The 21,992-nt window shown below is 37.7% G+C and overlaps 1 protein-coding gene across 5 annotated transcripts in view; it reads left to right on the forward strand.

Moving 5' to 3' along the window:
- LOC136686356 (neural cell adhesion molecule 2-like) overlaps positions 1-21,992 on the forward strand; it is a 463,525-nt gene that overhangs the window by 391,255 nt on the left and 50,278 nt on the right. For all 5 annotated transcript variants that reach the window (XM_066660073.1, XM_066660071.1, XM_066660072.1 and 2 more), the window contains exons 10-12: positions 4,115-4,302; positions 4,808-4,904; positions 17,050-17,223. In XM_066660073.1, the coding sequence (XP_066516170.1) occupies positions 4,115-4,302; positions 4,808-4,904; positions 17,050-17,223 (459 nt within the window). The remainder of the gene's footprint in view (positions 1-4,114; positions 4,303-4,807; positions 4,905-17,049; positions 17,224-21,992) is intronic.

The raw sequence follows: 21,992 nt of genomic DNA on the forward strand, positions 1-21,992 counted from the left end.
AACCCACACGGACACAGGGAGAACCTCACATTATTATACATATTATTTTGTTGAAGGAATAGCCCAAAAGAATAACACCACCTCATAGGTGGAAGAACACTCTCTGAAAAAAACCTTTTGCCACCACTGTGATGGTGCCATCGAGCGTACATATTACGTACCTTTAGTTAGATAACATAATTGTACCTTATTCTATCTATCTATCTATCTATCTATCTATCTATCTATCTATCTATCTATCTATCTATATTGTAGATTTTACCATTGTGTTCATTTCATATGCCCTATTTCATCCCCAGGACTTTTTATTAGGGCTGCAACAACTAATCGATTAAAATGGAGTGTTAAAATAGTTTGCAACTAATTTAATAATCGATTAGTTGGGTCTAAGTTATTATACACATAGGTACAGTTGCTACACGTGACAAACTCTGGAAGAAGGGTTTGAAAAATGGCAGAGGTGGTCACAGCAGAGGATAATGTTAGCACAAGCAGAGAGAAAAATGTACGACCCAAGTCATCAAAAGTATGGGAACACTTAACATTAACGCCTTCAAGGAACAGCGTTAGGTGCAAAATGTGCACAGCTGATCTCGCGTGGCACGGCAGCACAACATCACTGCATGAGGCACCTGAAAAGGAAACCTGTTGGAGCTATGTGTGAAAGAGATTAAGTATAGTAAGCTAATTCTACTTTTTCTCTCACTCAATGTTACTAGAGCCTGCTAGAGTAGTTAAACAACATTTGTTTTTCTTAGTACATTGATATTACACTCGCGTTTAGCGAACAAGCCTTAGCATGTCTCCCCCGAGTTTTCTCTTCCACCTTAAATGTGTCAGCTCGACCAGCAGTTCCAAAACAGGCCGTAGTTTTAGTCAAGCTAACGTTAGCGATGTTAGTTTTTATCTCACTCAATGTCACTAGAGCCTGCTAGAGTAGTTAAAAAAAGATGTCTCATTTTTAGTAAATTTATATCACTCTTGTATTTAGCGAGTTTTCCGTTCCACCTTAAATTTGGTGGCAGTTATATTCAGAGTAACATTTTTTAATATTTTGAAGAAGATCTGCACACCACAGCAAGGAGCTGTACTCACTGACGGTATCCTGAATATGCTAGTAACAGACAGGAAACCAAATTTGGCTTGTCTCCCTTTTTATCCGATTAATAATCGATTAATCAAAAAAAAAAAAAAAAATCGACAGATTAATTGATTATCAAAATAATCATTAGTTGCAGCCCTACTTTTTATATTACATATTAATAAGCTAATATTATGTAAGCTTACAAATTTTCACCTCTCCTTTTAGAGAAAAGTATGTATATTATGGGAACACACACCTTGACTTTAACACCACTGTTGTGCATTTTAAAGATATATTTACACTGTTTGTACATTTAGTGATAATAATGTACCTGTAAAATATCTTTTTTTTCTGACAATGAACTTCAGAGTGTGATTTGACAATGGCAGTGATAGGGGACACAGCATCTGAAAATTAAATGGAGGAAGCAAAAGCAAATCTTCTTGATTGCAGCCTTCAGTGTCAGGCAGTTGGGTGAAATTGCAGGGCGTTGAGAACGTCTGGATTATTTCACTGAACATATCAGATATCTGTGGTGTAGGTGTAAGGCTTGGGATGTTTTCTGATGACACAGTATAACGAAATGCTAATTTCCAGTGGGGTTAGCTCGGATAGATTTGGCTATGTCAGTCAAACACAGTTATAATCAAAACCGCCCAACCAACAAGGCCCATGCCCTTGACATCACCGTTCCTCCTTCACAATCCTCACCCCACTCAGAGAAGTGCTGGTTGATGTGGATCGGGAGGGCCGTTTGTGAAAAAATGTGCTCTGACTAAGCATGGCAGGAGCTAGTCAACCGTTGCCAGGCTGCTAATGAACTCATTTATTTAGTCTAGAAGCGCTCCTCAACAACCTCGCCTGTCCTCCGACATGACAGAGGGCCACGGCATCAATCTCTTTAATGGAATACTGCGAGTGGCATAAAATAGACATAATGCCACCTTGACTTGCAGCCCTACAGTCTGAGAGTGCTGCTAGCTAGCTAGCACCATTGTTCATTTCTCCCCGCTAAGCATGCATTATTGTTATACTTCGCCCTATCGACTCCAAGGTCTCTGCTTGGCACTTCTCTCACATAAAGAGGGATCGGGGGTTGGTTTAAAGTTATGTCAGTCGTGGGTGTTGTTCATCAGTGCATACTATTAGACAGACAAATAAATCCAAGTCCTGGGAAGCTCAAAGCTTTGCTGATATAACAGGCAATGATGTGGTGGCCTTTCCTGAAGCATTTAGCTGTGATTGAATGCTTTGCGGTTCATTCTGGGTCAAAGAGTAGTTTGTACATATTTCTATAGAAGATATATAAAATGTATTTTACTAGCACTAATAATTTCTATGATTAAAACCTACTGCAGTGGTTCCTACACTATATCCACAGTGCCTCACTTCTGTAGATGTAGATGAGAATATTTTGCAAAATCCCCCCGCACCAACCCTTGGCCCCACTCCAACACACACATAAACGTGTTTTGTTTCCAGACACCGCTGGAATTCTTTGTAATGCATAAAAACTTTCAACATCTTATTGAACTAAACGGAATTCACCTTTACAGTGGAAGTGACATAAATCCTGTATCTCATTTATTGTCCTCCGCAAAAGCACCATGTCCCCCACTTTGGGAACCACTGGTCAACTGTAATAGCAGACTACATGTTGCTCCTCAGGCATCATCAGCTCTTTTCTGCCAGACATTGCATTGTCCCCTTTGGGATCAGAATTAATGATAGAGAATATTGTTTAAAATTTGAGTATCAGTTACATCTTTATGTTTGCATGTCATCTGTGAAGCGTCAAGTGGTTTTGGCTGAAAAGCCCAGATTATTAATTTTATGGCACACACTCAGAGTTTTGGAAAACACTGCATAGCATTGGGTCTCAAAGAATCAGTAGCCCTGAAATAGATTTATTGCATATATTGAAATATTTCACCAAAAAAGCATGTTTGTAGAAGACTAGACCGGGTGTCTGAAGTCTTGTATTAACTCCATTTCAAAGTTGGGAAGCTGTGCAAAATGTAAATTAAAAGAGAATACAGTAATATGAAAATCATTTTTCAACCTTATATTTAAATGAAAATAGTACAAAGATAATATTTCTAATGTTGAAACTGAAAAGAAAATTCTTTTTTTTTTTTTTTTTTTTTTTTTTTTTTTTTTTAATATATGCCATATATTCCAAAAAGGTTAGGGCAACAAGAATATTAAAGTAGATTTAGCTTAAGTGTGGCAATAGGTCAGTGACATAATTAGGTTCATAAAAGCATTTCCCAAAACAACTGTGTGTGATTTGTAACTACATCCCACATGCAAGTTAAAAAAAAGAACGCATAAGTCATGCAAAGAAAAACACATAAACAAGTTTCAGAAACGCTGCCTTCTAGGGCCTGAGCTCATTTTAGGTGGACTAAGGAAAATTGGAAACTCCTGTATTCTGACGAATAAAAATTTCACTTTTTTAAAAAAACTTATTCATTCATGACATTCATGATTTCAAATGAATGTCCTTCAAGCTAAATAAGATAAAAAAAAGCAGGAGGGACAATCTGGCATGCTATAAGCACACAGTTTAAAAGCCAGCATCTGTGATGGGGCACATAAATTAATATCTGTGAAGGAACCGCTAAAGCTGAATGATACAGTTTTTGGAGCAACATGTTGCTGTCCAGACAATATCTTTTTAAGAGAAGGTGTTAAATATTTCAGTAAGGCCCATCCACATTCTGCTTGTTGTAATTCTGCACTACAACAGCTTACTGAAAGAGTCTGGGAGTCAAACTAGTCCAGACCTGTCACCAGTTGAAAAACAATTGGTATATTATGAAATGAAAAACATTTATAATGGAAACCCAGAAATGTGGAGCTATTGAAATCAGTTGAAATACAAATTAATTGCATTTTGTTTTCCTCATGTATTATCCTGTGTCTCATATTTTCTGGAAATGGGTTTTGTATAAAAACACTGATTTTCTCTAATTGCTGCTTGAAAAAATTGCTCTAAATCTTATTCTAATCACTTATTTTTTCCAGATGCACCCAAGTTCCAGATCAATCACACAATCTTCTACTCGTGGGAAGGTAATCCAGTGAATATTAGCTGTGATGTGATGTCCAATCCCCCGGCTAGTATGCTTTGGAGACGAGACAGATTCACCATCTCCAATGAAGGCTCCAGCAATACACGCATACATACTGCAGAGGGAAGGTCATTACTAGAGGTAATTTCTAATTAGATATGCATTTTACGGTTAAGGTCTGATGATTACATGTAAACAATTTAACACATTTTCTACAGTGATAAAAATACAAATTTTTCATATTTCCTCCATGCAAAATATCTAATCCTTTGGTAAATTAAAGGAGCATTGTGAGTAGTTGTTGTGACACTTCATGACCTAATACCTATGGAACCTGCAAAGCAAAGTCAACTTTTTTCTAACCTCTTTAAGTTCTTGATGAAATCAGCAAGATGAGAACATACTGCACAGTAGCATCGTTTGATGGGTTTAATGCATTACTGCCAGTGCCTTTAATAAACATGTTAGATTAATGTATGGATGTGATTTAATGGGCAACACGTGCTGAACTTTCTCATAAAGCATTTTATAGATGACTGTAAAATGACATTGAGAGGGTATAGAGTTTATTAGCCAATAATTTCCAACATAATCAATATTCTTTCTCTTCTGCTTTCTCCCTGTCTGGTTTTCTGTTTGTGTACAGGTCACCCCAATGTCCGACAGGGATTTTGGCCGCTACAACTGTACGGCCAGGAACAACATTGGTGCTCGATATCAGGAGTTTATTTTAGCCCAGGCAGGTGTGTGTTTAACCACAATATCCTTGTTCAAGGTTTAGGAGAAGGGAGGTCAAAGAAAGGGTCAGCCTGGGTCAAGAAGTAGGTGTGGGTCTTGTTCTGACCTTTCCAGAGTCTGACATTCTTGACCTCTGTTCTGAGGAGAATGTGTTGCTGTGATAAAATCCTCATTAATCAATGTCATTTTTGAAAGTTTTTGGACAAATAATGCTTTTACAGATTTTATTTAGGCTTATATCTCATCATGAAAGTCAGTGTAGGTATCATTATCTATTGTTACACTTATATGGCGCCTTTCTAGATACTTTACAATCCACACACACTGGCATTCTATCATTATGTCTTATATCATATATTTAATTACTGACCTTGTTTAACCATGTCTGCTGCCCTTACAAATTACAAATTATATCAGTTGTCACATGAAAGGATGTCTTATCATTACTAGCTGTCCCCAGGTAACTGTCTACAAAGTCAATTGCTATATTGTTGATCAGAAGAGGTGATGAAAACTGGGGCACTTTCGAAGTAGGTTTTCATGTCTTTTGTTCTTGTAAAGTTTAATTTCAGAATAATATCCGTACACCATTGCACTGGACCGTTTTCAATTTCTACACCTTGTAGCAGGCTTAAAGTTATTGTGGAACTAGTGGGAACTAGCCAAAAGAACAATAATGGACACTTTTTTCAGTGTAGGGACTTTACTAGGACCTTTTAAAAATATGAGTGTATAACTAGTATACACTCATATATAACTTAGCATATGCATTCAGAAAAGTCGTGGGTGGCACAATGGCTCAGCAGGTAGTGTCACAGACACACAGCTCCAGGGACCTGGAGGTTAGGGGTTCAAGTCCTGCTCCGGTTGACTGTCTGTGAGGAGTTTGGTGTGGTCTCCCTGTGTCCGTGTGGGTTTCCTCCAGGAGATCCAGTTTCCTCCCACAGTCCAAAAACAAACGTGTTTTTTGGACACTGTTTTGGCAACTGAAAATGTCTGAAGGTGTGATTGTGTGAGAGGGAATGTGTGAGTGTGTTTTGCCCTGTGAAGGACTGATGCACCCTCCTGGAGGGTGTGTTCTTGCCTTGCGCCCAGTGATTCCAGCTAGGCTCTGGAGGCCCCCGCAACCCTGAACTGGATAAGTGGTTACAGACGATGAATAAATGAATGAATGAATATTATCTAGTGTAGGAATGATTTGCTTTTTTATGGATATTTTTTTTTTACTATGTGGATCAAAATAAGTGCAAGCTATTTTTTTTTCTGTGAAAACTCACTTTCTACAGAAGAACAGTGAGGCTGTTCAAGTCTTAACTGAAAGTAATTAAGTATCGAAGCCAGTCTGTTATCTACAGAAGCCCTAAAGAGTATGAAGAAAAAAAAATAGTTCCACATTATTTATTTTGTCTGCCTGCAAAAACATTTCTAGCATCACTTGTACAAATTTAGCCGCCAAGAAACATTTATTGTTTAGTTTTTTTTCTCCCTTTTTAAGGGCAACGTTCATGATTGTAATCAAAAAACACTTTTTATAAAATTCAGATGTTTTTCTCACCAAAGGGTTTCTGTTGTAATTCAAGAAGTGAACAAAAATTTACAGGCAAGCTACTTTCAGCCATGTGCAAAGCATAGTCATTTTTTTCCACATCTTAAAAGATGCACAGCTTGTGAATTTAAACAGTCAGAGAGAACCGTGTTTCCCCACAATTGTAGACATTTCCTTTAAAAAGGTGAGAAAACTAACTCAGTTGAGTGTCTGCCATTGGGAGTCTATTGAGTTTGGACTGCTCCCTTGTGGTACAGCATGCTAAATGTTAGCACTTAGCACTACTGAAATTTTCCCCATCCCAGTTCATCGGATGCCTGGAGGGTTTTTTTTTTGCTTTTTTGTTTATTATTTACTCTTGTCTCAATGAAACCGTGAGAGGTAAGTGAAAATAATATGCAGCCACCTGCTTGTCATTGTCAGAACTTTTTGTAACATGCTAAATGTTAGCCATAAAAAATTTTGATATCTCAGGCTCACCTCAACAGCCTCAAAAAAAAAAAAAAAAAAAAAAAAGAGCAAGGAAGAAAAAAATAGTGAATATTTGCCCATCAGAGCTTCTTTAGTTTTTGATGTGTTGTAGAAGCAGAAAACAAATAATAATGTGAAACAGTTTCTACTTTGTTTTCATTGCACCCTTCAGTGCTTCTGTATTTATCTTTCCCTTTGTAACCAAACATCAACATAGCACAAAAAGTAAGGAAATTTGTCTTTGGTAGATTATTTCTTTGTTGTAACAGTGCTTCTTGGCAATAAATCTTATACCATTGGAAAGCCTGTTAATTTCCCTTTTAAATGGTGCCTCATTTGTAAGGAACATGCATTTGTGGGATGAGCAGTAGAGTTGAGTATGTGGGTTGCGCCCATGAAAAATTTGCCAAATCCTCTCTGCCGACTCAAAACATCCTGCCAACAGCGTCCTGTAGACAGTAGGTGAAGGACTAGAGGATGACAAATGCAAGCTCTGAAATGACAAATGAGCTACTGTTTCTGACTTTACGTCTATGAGGTAGGTGCGTCTAACAGAGTAGACAGTGAGAGGACACAGTGTTTAAAAACGTGAGCAGCACTGCTGTGTCTGATCCACTCATACCAGCACAAAGCACATTAACACAACTAATCCATGTCACTGTAGCACTGAGAATTTACCACCAGCCAAATCATACCTGCTCTGTGGTGGTCCTGACCATTGAAGAACAGGGTAAAATTTGGATAAGAATGTATGCACGTGAACTACGTTCTGTAATTGTAAAACTATAACATGCTCCTGTTTGGTCAGTGGAGGTAAGAGAATGGACAGTGAGTGTAGTAACAAGGAGGTTGGCATATTATTACTGGACTGGGTCTATGGTAAGAGTATAGGACATGGTGCCTGAATAGGATGATTTTTTATGATTTGCTTTTCTTAACAGTGGCTAGTATAAGTGCTTTTAGAAATAATTGCATAAAAAACACTTTTAGGCCTTGAAGGAATCTTCCTTGCATCAAGGCAATTGAAAGTGTAAGATCTATCCATAGGGCCCAAATCAGAGTGAAAATCTTTCAAATTGCAGTTTGAGGGCTAGATTCTTGGGCTAAGATTAAGCCCTTTTAAAATCCTTCCAGTGAAAATATTTGGGAGAATTGTCGAGTTATAACCTTGGTCTATTCTTTATCTAAGCTTTAAGCTTTTATCTCAACTACATCACCTGCTTTTCAAAAGGGATTTATACATTTCCCAGAACAATACTCTAGAGCAGCCTGATGCTTATTTAGCCTAAGATAATCTGCAGCTAGGCCATTTGATTTAGCAGGGAGCTGGCTAATTTACTGGGCCTCATTCACTGTGGAGTGGTCCAATCCACTCAGGCTCAGATCAAAATGACTTAGACTTCATAAAGCAAAGAGGATATTGCTGTCATTCTTTGACTTCCAGGATTCCTATTACATAAGCACTCGTGTGGCCATAAATATGCAAGCAATTGTATGAAGCTTGACGATGTATAACTTACAATGTTTATATTTGATCTAGAGACCTTGCAATATGCACGTGTATGGCCATGTTATTGCAATGACACACAGTTGGCTCAATTCCGTTTAGTGCCATGTATTTCATTTAATTCCATTTAAAATCCAAAAGTATGAGAGAGTAAAACACTATACCCTTTTAAAATGAATGCATTACATTTCTACATTTCTGGGATGGTTTTACACTGTATGTTAAAATATTACTGTGTGGATTTGGTTGCATTCCCCACTGAGAGCATTAGTGAGGTGAGGTGGTTGTTGGTTAATTCCTGATCACAAATGCCAATCCAGCTGTTAAATAAACTGGCACAATAAATCCTCCCGCAAACATGAATGGTCAAAAATAAAGAGGGGCTATACTTTTAAGCCGATCAGGCAACGCGTAAAATAAGAGGCATCATGCTGGGTTCCGGCTGCAAACTTAATTAAAAATATGGCTTAAAAAGAGAGCTCTGGGGGCCATGAAATTAGGAATGGCATCATCTCTCCTCTGACATGTGTCTGTCATGCTGTGAACAATTTGTCTTCAAAGCTAATGATTTTGAAAGAGTGTTGCAAGTTTCCAAATACCCTGCCAAGTAACGCCACTGAGAGTCGGCTGTTTCTCACCAGACAAATATGGGGGAATAAGATATAAACACAGATGTGTGTTCAGAATTGAGGTCCATAAGATATGCATGGCTTCAAAATAAGGCAGTCATAGTGAGACAATAGTATTAGATGTTAAAGGGTGCTCTAAATTTATTACACCCACCGCACACACCACCACCTTGCCTCCATAAAAAAACAAATAATAATAATAATAATAAATAAATAAAATGGAATTAAAGAATGGATAAATCAGTGAATGAATTCTGATGTGCCATTACGAAGATGTAGATATGTTACATATGAACTGCTTAGGTAATCCAAAGGTTTGTACATTGGAGCAGTGGCTGAATGCCATTAAACCTCATAGAAATGTTCTAACAACTGGACTACAGGCTTCCTAGGAGATTAGAAGCTGATACTGCAGCCACTTAAACCTGTCACCGATCTCACGTCAGTGATGCTGAAGACCAATCCATACGCATTTTATTTTTGTTTTGTTCATTATGTCTTTTTATATGTTTATATTGATAAGTATATTGATGTTATGTCTGATAAACACACTTTAATTATTAAAAGTTGATCAATCAGTTTTACCTGAACATTTTATGAAGTACTAACCAAAAGAATTGGTCAAAAATTAAAAAATTAGTTGGGCCAAAGCTTTGTTGAAGTGGATTTATTTATTTATTTATTTTGTTTCTAAGCCTAAATACAAAGGCTTTGTCTTTTGCCGATAGTAAAAAAAAAAAAAAAAAAACTAAACAAAAAAATAACTGTAACCCAAAGAGAAAGCAATCAGTTATGTGATGCCTTTTTTTTAATACCCACTGAAAACCATTAACAGGTAAAGAGCTTAACCTGGCTTTATGTAGTAATTAATGACCAAGGAACAGCACATTCTTCTCACTTTGTTCATACTGGTAATAAACACTATCTTCCCTTGCATTCCTTTATTACTTTTAATGGGAAGGAAGATAGCCTTAAACTTCCAGCAGGCCTGGCACAAATATAAAATTAAAAAAAAAAAAAAAAAAAAGCCTTACAGGTGCATGCCCCTTTTCCCCAACTTAACATAGTTCCCGTGTGTCTTAATGAAATGTCTGTAAATTAGGTGGTCAAAATAACACAAAGATAAAACCACACAGCATGATTCTTAGCAGACATAAACATCCCTGTTCAGAACAGTTGGTTTTAGCACCCATCTTTGTAATTATGGGCCACAGCTCACATCCACCTTTCCTTCATTCTCCACTGTCACTTTTGCCATTTCATTTATTTTTTTAATTGATATTATTTATTTTACTTGGTTCTTTCATTTCTCTTGCATTTTGTCTATTTTACATGGTGTAACCATGTGTTTGGACTTTTGGAGATGGTTAATTAGAGGGGCAAATAATTCTGTTGATTTCTCTTATTCCATCAAAAGAACAACAAAATAAGAATCAATTGTTTAAACTCGGTTTCTGATATAAGCAGCCCATAACACACTTATTTGTGGGATTTGAGGCAGTCCAGATATTCTCCAGATATGCAGCTATGCAGATGTGCAAATCCATTGAATTTTTTTTCACATGTTTACATAACACTATTGTAATTATAATAATTTATAATTGCAGTTTTGTACTTTTGATTTAATGTTTTTTCATGATCAATAACCTGGGATAGAAGTTAATATATACTTGATTGTATTCCCATGGATTAAGCTGTTCTTTTTTTTTTTTTTTTAATTATTATTATAATTATTTTTATCCTCGCAGTGCTGCTTTAGCTGATCTTCAGGGGCGTGTTTTGAACAGGCTGATTCACTATTGCATTTACATTTATGGCAGTTGACATAGCAGTCCTGTTAAATATGTAGGTAAATGTAGTGATACGAGTCTTGTTCATTGTAGAAAGGTGTGCTTGCAGGGAAGTCCTCTGCTCAGAGTCAGTGGTATTACCCACTGTGATACACCACTGTGTCATGTGATATTAGACATTGGCTCTAAAACACTAAAAGGCATCATTTGCAAAAACAGGCTATTTTTAAACGGAAGACAACCACTGAGAAGATGCGCCCACACCTCACAAAGGCCAGCAGTTGCAACGCCTAGATGTGATTTAGCATCAAGTCCTATAGTCACATCCGAATGAACTGATGCTTTCTTTCTCCCTCCTAAAACAGAAACCATGCCTTTGGTATTCTAAGCATGGTCTGGGCCTTTTCCTTCAAAATGAACATAACAGGAGGCAGCAGGGAAGGAAGAAAAGATGCTAGATTTTTTTTTTTTTTGGAGGGGGAAAAAATGAATTGTAGCTATATGTGAGGCAAAGATCAGCACTAAAGTCACACATGCGAGTCGTAGGAAAGAATCTCTGATGAAACTATTTGCAAGCTCCAGTTTAGCCATTAAAGCTAAGACTTACTGCAATCAGAAAAGGGTTTCATTGGGGGATAAAAGGAGGTCTGAATAATTCACTGATGGCTCTTTGTAGGATTGTTCCCCCTGCAGTGGTGTGAATGGAAGGGAGGGAAATGAGATGGTATTATGATTGAGAACTGGTGTAGAACTGGTATGCTGTAACTGGTAATTAGGAGAACAGGAAGCTTTTTCTTCTAAAGAACAGTAAGAATATAGTGAGGCATCATTATTCAGGGGAGTAAAGAACGGAGGTGACATTTATACTAACAGGGAAATGTCATAGAAGACATTTTTGGCAGAGGAAGATCTTGTGAAAGAAGAAGCAAGAGTTATATTAATTTGCAGTATGACTGTGGGTGGGGGGGCATGTATGCAGCTCTTTGTGAGGAATAAATGTCATCCACATAATGGAAAAACTCAAGCATTTGATGTTATGAGGACATTTCACTGGTCACACTGTACCTGCTAAATGTCCCAGCACTTAAAAAAAATGAGACATACCACTTTGAAAATGTTAACGTCTATGTATTTATTATTATTATTATTATTATGTGTTTAGGAAGCAATTAGTATTAATTAATTTATTCATTCATTCATCACTGTTGACACCCACTTTGTGTTGACTCAAGCATAAATCAGCCTTTAGACAGCAACACCTTTCACAGAGGCCAGGAGTATTTAATTAATATTCATTAAAGTCCAGTTAGAGAAGATTTTCTCAAACCAAGGTCCGAAACTTAATGTATAACCTGCATTATGATAAGTGCCATATCCTGCATATTGAAGTATCCTTGTAGATATAGCAATATATGTATTTAACAAAATTTCAAATCAAATTACCCTTTAATTTGCATTTTAATATAATTCAACAAGATTTATAAATTACAAATACTATAAATGAAATGTACTTTTTTAATTTCAAGTAAAATTGACAAATAAAACAATGATTTTGGGGGAAAAAATGCATACATACAGTGCCTTGCGTAAGTACTTGGCCCCCTTGAACTTTTCAACCTTTTGCCACATTTCAGGCTTCAAACATAAAGATATAACATTTTAATATTTTGTGAAGAATCAACAAGTGGGACACAATTGTGAAGTTGAATGAAATTTATTGGATGTGTCAAAGTTTTTTAACAAATATAAAACTTAAAAGTGGGGCATGCAATATTATCACTATCACATCCTTTGATTTTACTGTCCCCAGGACAGCGATATCTGGAGCCCTGCCCTGTGTGTGTCACTCATTTGAGTCACAGCACTCATCATGATCCACTGAGTGTATTGGCTTTGTAGCCTAACGTGTGATATACAGAAATGCATGGAATTCATCTGGTAATTTCCTGGAGCACCATACTTGAACCATAATTAAACCTAGGCCACAAGTACCCTATGTTGTTGTGAGCATTTATACTTGTGCGTTGGCATCTGTGTTGCTCAGCAGTTACACCACCAAAGCACAAGGGCTGTATGTACACATGCCCAAACAACCCAACGTAGTACTTTTAGATTTATAAATCAGTAAAGTGCAGTATTTAGGGAGTTGGGCACTGATTGGAACAGAGCATAGTTTACATGTGGTGCCTGGAAGGTAACACCACCAGCTTTTTTTTTTCCCTTCTCATAGTGAGGGTTTTTTTTTCTTCTTCTTTTTGGGAGGCTTCCCTATTTTTCTTTTTTGCCATATTTTTATTCCTTCTGTGATGTCTGAAGAAATCTGTCGCCATGAATTTTCTGCTGTCTGCAGTCTCTAGTGTGGAGATAAGTTTATATTTCTGGACCTCTCAGCTTTGGACCTTTCATCTGTCTAAGGTGGGCTGTGTGTGTCCCAGAGCATATGTAGCCTCACTCTCTTTGGGCTGAGTAGATCACTCACCATGGGTAGCCAATACTGACATAATGCAATGAAATGTTCACTTTTTGTTACAGCTGCCATTGTTATGGTTTTGTGGCAATGTTACCAGCTACATTTCACAGGGAAGCTGTGCTAATGGAAAAGCTATCAGTGACCAGGGCTGAAAATTGTGTTGAGGAGTGCTGAGCCAAATAGATTAGGTACCATGCAGTATAAAATTGCCATAGGTAAGTGTTGGTACCTGAAACCGGGTTCTTTTTTCGTACCTGCTTGCTAATGGTTCCAGGCTCACCTTGTAGGGACTAAACCATGATGTGAAAACCTTGTAGAACGCTGAGAACGCCAGTGAGACTTTTCACCAGCACACACTAACCATTTGTAAAAAACTTCAAGCTACAGTAAAGATCCCATTTGTTTTTATACAAAACAAAATGGCAGCTTGTAAAATCACATGGTGAGCTTTTGAAGAGATAAAAATCCTTCATTAATTGGTGGCTAATTAAAGACCCCAGCGAGTGTTGAACAGTGCAATAAGGAGAGGAAAAACTACTCATCCATGTGAACTAAAGCTTGACAAAGCCGTTTTCAGTCCCAAAATACCAAAACAATATGTGAATACATGAGTAAACAACTCTGACGACGCGTTAGAGACTGTGTTTTGTGACATCACTGGCTACACTTCACTGGAGGAAGCTGTGCTAGTGTAAAAGTTACCAGGTACTAGGTTCCAAAATATGAGTAGAGTCGAATAGAGCAGGTACCATCCAATGGAAAAGCATCAGTAGTGCGAGGCTGGGGGAGTCCCTGCTAACGGAGGCCGTGACTAAATTGGGGAGAAAATTGGGTAAAATTAATAAAGTTTCATGGTTTTCTGATGAAGCAGTTAGACAGATCTAATTCAGTAGCTTTAAAATTTCATACTTTTCTGTGTAATAGAAATCATGTAAAAGAGAATTAAGCAGTGTGACAGCACAGTCTTTTTTGATAAACAACTCACTTTCCAATTGCCTGATGAGAAGGCATCAAAAGGTTATGCGTCTATGTCCCAGTAGTATTTCAGTTGTCTGAGATAATTATAAAAATATAAACTCAAATTCACCTCATTCACTTGCAGCCTGAGAATATTGAGTGAGAATATTTGAACTGTCTAACTCTCTAGCAGAGCATGTTAGACCACATAATTTTTTCAGGAGGACATCTGTAAACACTTTTGCGCATCTCCATAAAGACAAAATTCTCATATCTGGGCATTTTTACCACCGAGAGCAAATAAATATGACTTAATACTCAGACAATTTGGGTGAGGATCTCTGATTAGGGTAAAAAATGAACAGAGATAATAAATAAAGCAACAAGCAGTGATCAGTATTTTATTTTCCTACCACAACAATATGCAATACACAGTGGTGCATATCAAGGGAGGACAAAAATTGCTAGAGAACTACTGAATTTGGTGAAAAACAGTAAGGATTTCGGTCTGTAATTGTCTCAGGAGAGAAAATTATAGGCTAAAATTAGAGAGTGGGTGACCCTAACTGAAATACAATCAAAGAGGTGCACCTGTAAATAAGGATTTCCACCAAGCCCCATGTGTGTTCGGTATGGCTATGAAAAATAGTGTGCAGAAGGCTGATTTAAATTTGTACGTTTATTAAGACATTACATTCATTCATTTATTCAGAAATATACCTTTAATTTTTTTATTTTAATTTCATAAATTACCAAAATGTTTCATTTTGGTTCCTCAGACTGAGACAAAGGCTATGGGTCTAGCATTGGTTATGTGTAGTCAGAGTAGTTATACAAAGCCAATGGCGATTGCTCAAAAAGACAGGAATACAGACGTGTGTGTGTGTGTGTGTGCACGTTTGACTCTGCAGGGCAGTACATGGCTCTTTTGATTTGCTGAGCCCCTGTGGCCCAGACTGATAAAGGAAAGTGTGATAACGGGATTGCGCAGAGTGCTGATAAATATAATGGCCCCGTCTTTTATCTGTGCTGTATGTAAGGGTTTGTGTGCTTGTGCAGGTGTGAAAGTATGTTTGAAGCAATTTTTGAGTGTACCGTTTTTCTTCTGTATGTGCATATGCAGGTGTGTGTATATATATATATATATATATATATATATATATATATATATATATATATATATATATATATATATATATATAATTTACAAAATACTCACATATGGGTATTACAGCCAGTATTTTCAACAGACACCATCCCATACATACAGTGAGACTAAATTTCATTAATCTCATTTCTGATAAAAAGAATCATAACAGTACTCTTTATTGAATCTTCAGTCAGGCTATATATTGTTGAATAAAATGACTATCTTTAATACTACACATGTTTCTGAGTTTAAATGACAATAATATAATGAGTGGCACGGGGGTGCAACAGGTAGTGTTGCTGTTGCACAGCTCCAGGGTCATGGGGTTGTGGGTTAGAGCCCCACTCTGGGTGACTGTGTGTATGGAGTTTGGTGTGTTCTCCCTGTGTCCACGTGAGTTTCCCCTGGGTTCTCCCACAGTCCAAAAACACACGTTGGTAGGTGGATTGGCCACACAAATGTCCATAAGGGTGTGTGTATGTGTGTGTGTGTGTGTGTGTGTGTTGACCTACCTCCAGGGTGTGTTCGAGCCTTGTGCCCAGTAATTCCTGGTAGGCTCCTGGCCCACCACGACCCAGAATTGGATAAGCGGTTACAGACAATTAATTAATTATATGTTAGGCAAAAAAATAAATAAATAAAACAGTTTAAAACATATTGGTACACTTAATAATTCCCTTTACTCTCTGTATACACTTTTTGCCATTATTACAAATTGTATCAATTTCAGTGAAACTCTTCTGTCAGTTCATCAGGCAAACGTGCAGGGATATTTTTCCACCCTTTCAAAGTTCAGTCATAGATGCTGGTTGAATTTTATGCTTCTCATAGTCCAAATAATCACAACCACAGTGATGTCGAGGCCTAGGTTCTGGGCTAATCAACCCTTTGTTTGGAGAAAACCTGCAGCTTTGTTTGATTTGCATACAGTCTATTTTATGTGATATATATTTCCAAAGATTTATAGGCTATCCATCCCTTCAGGTCTGTTTTGTTGTTGTTTTTTCACAGTTGAAAGATGACCAGAAATGTATGTATGTAGGTTTTAAGCTGTGAAGCAAGAGTGGTGCTTAAGATTATACTGCTTCTAAAAGCTAAAATGTTCAAGTACTGTTCCACTACACCCCAAATCTCACCAGCAGAAACCTGTAAACTCTTTGTAAACCATATATCTACGAGGTACATGCATTAAACAGGAAACTATAGTGTAGTGTGGGTTTGTTTGTTTTGTTGGTGTTTTTTGTGTTTTTTTTTTTTTTTTTTGTTAGTTACATCAGCTGACAGCTGCTCATTCTTTGAAACCCTTATCATTGAGTTCCTACACTGAAAGTATTAGACTAAATATATATCAAGTACTTTAGATTGGACTATACTGTATAACAGACAGTGTAAGAAAAAACAGCAGAATTCCAAAACTTATGTTCTCTGTCAAATCTTTTTTTTCTTTCTCCAGCTAGTGTTTTCAGGTGATCTTATATTAAAGTGAGATATATGTATATGAATGTGAGAAATAAATTCTGAATTGAGTTAATTCCTGATTAAAATTGTTATGTACTTTCCTGTTTTGACTTACTAAAGGCATTAAGTGAAATTGTCTCTGAACCTATACTCATTCTGTTCTGGATTCCAGATGTGCCATCCAACCCATACTCGGTTAGGTTTGCATCGGTGTCTCAGCGTATCGCTTCGGTTACCTTCATGAAGCCAGACTCTCATGGAGGTGTGCCCATTGGACACTACATCGTCAACTACAAGGACCAGGGTTCACAGGAGTGGAGGACGGTAAAGTCACATGGTGTACAGAGTGAGTGTCATGAATGTGAAAACATCAACATTTTTCTTGTTTAGTTTTGCTTTTTACAATGAATACTATTTACAATGAATACTTTGCAGCACTATTGAATATAGTATATATTTCTTTTGTTTCAGTATAGTGATTTTACAACCACAATTCCAATGAAGTTGGAACATTATGTAAAACATAAAAACAAAATATGATGATTTGTAAATATTTTTAACGTATATTCAGTTGAATACACTACAAATACAAGATATCTAATGTACAAATGGATAAATTTTATATATTTTTTTGCAGATATTCACTCATTTTGAATTGGAGGACTGCAAAACATTCCAAAAGAGTTGGGACAGGGGCATGTTTACCATTGTGTTACATCACATTTCCTTTTAACAACACTCAATAAGCATTGGCGAACTGAGGGCACTAATTGCTGAAGCTTTGTACGTGGAATTCTTCCCCATTCTTGCTTGATGTACAACTTCAGTTACTCAACAGTCCTCTGTCTCCGTTTTCATACTTTACACTCCATAATGCAGCACATATTTTCAATGGGAGACAGGTCTAGTACCCGCACTCTTTTACTACAAAGCCACACTGTTGTAACATGTGCACAACGTGGCTTGGCATTGTCTTGCTGAAATAAGCAGGGATGTCCCTGAAAAAGACGTTGCTTGGATGGCAGCATATGTTGCTCCAAAATCTGTATGTGCCTTTCAGCATTAATTGTGCCTTCACAGATGTGCAAGTTACACGTGCCATGGGCACTAACACACTCTCATATCATCAGAGACGCTGGCTGTTGAACTTTGCGCTGATAATAATCCAGACAGTCCTTTTCCTCTTTGGCCCGGAGGATATGACATCCATGATTTCCAAAACCAATTTGAAATGAGCCACAGGACAATTTTCCACTTTGCGTCAGTCCACTTCAAATGAGCTCAGGCCAATTAACCAGTCCAATTAACCTGTTCACTTGTGGAATGTTCCAAACAGGTGTTTTTGAGCATTCTTCAACATTCCCAGGCTTTTGTTGTCCCTGTCCCAACTCTTTTGGAATGTGCTGCAGGCCTCAAATTCAAAATGAGTGAATATTTGCAAAAAATAAAGTTTGTCTGTTTGAACATTAAATGTCTTGTCTTTGTTGTGTATTCAATTAAATATAGGTTGAAAAGCATTTGCAAATCATCATATTCTGTTTTTATTTGTTTTACTCAATGTCCCAACTTCATTGGAATTAGGGTTGTAGAGTAATTACATACTCAGCCTGATACCTAGCTGCTTGAGGAGTTGCTTTGATTAGGTGACTGCATTTCTCTTGTCAAACATGGAAGTAATATGGGGCTGCAGTGTAATGTGTAATGCTAGTTTTATTAAAAGGAAATTAGGGGTGGGCCCTATGGCGCTAAAATAATAGAGAAACATTCAGGGTATTTTTGTGATAATGATATTTTTGGTAATATCAATAAACATTGAAAAAAACATTTTAATAATTTTAAACATTCAGTAGAAACAATAAGTAAATATTATCATTATGTATAAATAGAAAATTGAGTTCATGCTTGTATACAGCCAACATAAACAATTAAAAAAAAAAACCTTAAAGCTTTGCAGTAAATAACAAAACAAATATGAATGTTTTCCACATACTCAGCCAGGTGCTATTGCTTCAGGTGGTATTTTTTATTAAATGAGTGGCATGGTTAAGACGTTTCACATGGTTTTTATTCCCCGGTATTTTTTTTTTTAAGTGACAATGCATTCGGCAAGTCCATTTTCATGTCCTAAACACTTCAGATTGAAAGGAAAATGCATAATTTGCAATGGCCATGGAGTGATGTAAACATCATATAGATATGGATCGGATTTCAATACAATATACAAAAGTGGGTGAAATCCAATCTGAAAAATTTGATTCAGTGTGATTTTTGCTGTTCACACACCCACACAAATGACACATCTCACAAAATAGTAACTTTACAGGAGAAGGGAAAAAACCTTCTTATCTTTCAATGGAAGTCAATGTAAAAATATTTTTAATAAGTTATTTTGGAGCATTCCTTTTGGTCCATTCATCCTGAACTTTTTATGCAATGTGAAGAACTGTTGCTGAGTTTAAATGATGTATTAAAGGCTTAAACAAAAATGGAGATACATGTTTATAAATGGATAGAGGTAACATGAAGAAACAGATCAGATTTGTGCCACTTTGTCCTGCTGTGCGAACATAGCTTATTTGTGCACTAGAAGACAAATTTTAAAATACAATAGGTCACTAAAATGCCAAACTAAAAGTTTTCACCTGTCTTTAAAAATGTTTGGAGACAGCGCTTTTCCTTGCTGTAGAAGTGATATGACAGCTGTGGACACAGCAATGAAAAAGTCGGTGAAGTACTACACAGCTTTCATGCAGCTTCACACAGCTGCAGGTTAGCTTTTATACCTGTTGACAGGATTAAATGTCAGTCTTTGTGCTTTGAAAAGAACTGGGGCTTTTGTGTTGCCTTTATTTCAGAGTCATATTTGGAGTGAACATCTGTGCCAAGTGGCAAAATCCATTGTATAGTGGAACTTTCAAAGATTCAACTCTCACCTACTCTTACATTCCTGAAGATTCCAGCACTCCTCTTATCTAGAGTGAGTTTAGTCAGTTTCATGCTGTTGCCAGTAGCATTGTATTTACAGCCAAAACACAGCTTCTAGGAAAAATTGATTTCACACTGTGCCTATCTCTGTATGAAATTTAGACAGTTCCTTACTACCTATATAGCGAATTACTTCAGCCATAAAACTACAAAATATTTTCATACAGATAGCACTAGATTTCATATTTCTTTCCTGGGATGTACAATGCCCTAGTTATTTTAGCAAGACATTGCCAGGCCTCATTCCACATATGTGACATATGATTGTTTGGAAACTTATATTTTATAAGTTTATATTTGCAAAATACAATCAAGTCAATGAAAACATTGCGATTTCTTTGTGCTAATGACAGTTAGGTTAAAGTAGAAGGCAGAGAATAAACCTCACATTTTTGTAATTTTTTGAATTGTTTACCTATTTACATACTGGTTTACCAAATAAAGTTAATGACACATAAATCTATCTTTTTTAATATGCATTTAAAGATAAAATATTTGGTTACCTACTTGTCGGCGTAATGCACATTCTTTAACTTGTCATGAATACTGACTGTATTTTGACACTTAAACACATTGAACAGAGTGTTTTTAATGACAACTACATGCCAGGTGACTCTCAAATATTTACTGTCACTTTATAGAGTGATTATAGGTGGAATTTAACTCTTGCACAGTTTGTTAAACCCTTCCTGGATCAAGGCCTTATCATGGTGGAAGGGCTTGTGTGGTCTCATGACCTCCACGGCTATGTCTTCGGGAGCTGTTAGTTCTCAGTAGGGTCTCCCATGATGAACAGGTCTGGAGTGAAGATCCAGACAAACACTATCCAAGAAGCATCTCTATGAAAATCTTGAAAGGATTGGGGTAGTGTCCGACAGCAAGCGCCTGCTGGCCATGCATCCCACGTAACCGGGCCAGGCTCAACCCAAAAAAGGCAGCATGGGAGGATCATGTGGGCTCACCACCCACAATATTCAGAGTAGGGGTGCGGTGCAATGCCCGTCAGGCAAAGAGTGGGGGCAATGCGGCCCTTGGGGTTGTGGAACTTGGCAGCGGAAACTGGTTCTTGATACGTGGCGCGTAACCTCGCTAGGGGGGGAAATGCCAGAGCTGGTGTGTGAGGTTGAGAGATACCAGCTAGATATAGTTGGACTCATCTCTACACACAGTGTGGGATCTGGAACCAAACTCCTCGATAGGAGTTGGTCTCTCTCCTACTCAGGAGTTGCACGGGGTGAGAGGTGCCAGGTGAGTTTGGGGATACTCACAAGTCCCCAGCCGGTGGCAGCATAGCTGGAGTTTGTCCCAGTAAACAAGACGGTCACCTCAATATGGCTCCAGCTTGCAGTGAGGAAATCTTGTTGTGTGTGCGTATGCACCAAACGGCAGATCGGAGTATTCTACCTTCTTGGAGGTAGTGGGTGGAGTTATAAAAAGGATTTCATGCACTGATCTATTATGCAATGACTAGGAAACCTGGAGAGGAGTGATTGGGAGGAATGGCCTGCCTTATATGAACCGGAGTGGTGTGATGTTATTGGACTTCTGTGCTAGTGATGGTTTGTCCATAACCAACACCATGTTCAAACATAAGGTTGCTCATAAGTGTACTTGGTACCAGAGCACCCTGGGCCAAAGGTTAACACAACTTTGTGGTCGTGTCTTCTGATCTGAGGCCATATGTTTCGGACACTTGGGTAAAGAGAGGGACTGAGCTATCAACTGATCCCCGTCTGGTGGTGAGTTGGATCCGTTGGTGGGGAAAGCTGCCAGACAGACGTGTTAGGCCCAAACATATAGTGAGTGTGTGCTGGGAACAGCTGGCAGAGGACTCAGAGTTGGATTTCAACTCTCATCTCTGAGAGTACTTCTCACATGTTCTGGAGTAGGTAGGGGGAATTGTGTCTGAATGGACCCTGTTCCGGACTTTCATTTTGGAAGCAGCTACATATAGCTGTGGTCAAAAGCTTGTCAGTGCCTGTTACGGCAGCAACCCAAGAACCTGTTGGAGGACACCGGGGTGAGGGAAGCTGTCAAGTGGAAGAATTAGGCTTTTCGGGCTTGGCTGGCTCGGGGGAACTTCCGATTCTGTGGATGGGTACCGGCAGGCGAAAAAGGCTGCAGATGTGG

The sequence above is a fragment of the Hoplias malabaricus genome, chromosome 2 (assembly GCF_029633855.1).
Source record: "Hoplias malabaricus isolate fHopMal1 chromosome 2, fHopMal1.hap1, whole genome shotgun sequence".
NCBI classification, from domain to species: domain Eukaryota; kingdom Metazoa; phylum Chordata; class Actinopteri; order Characiformes; family Erythrinidae; genus Hoplias; species Hoplias malabaricus.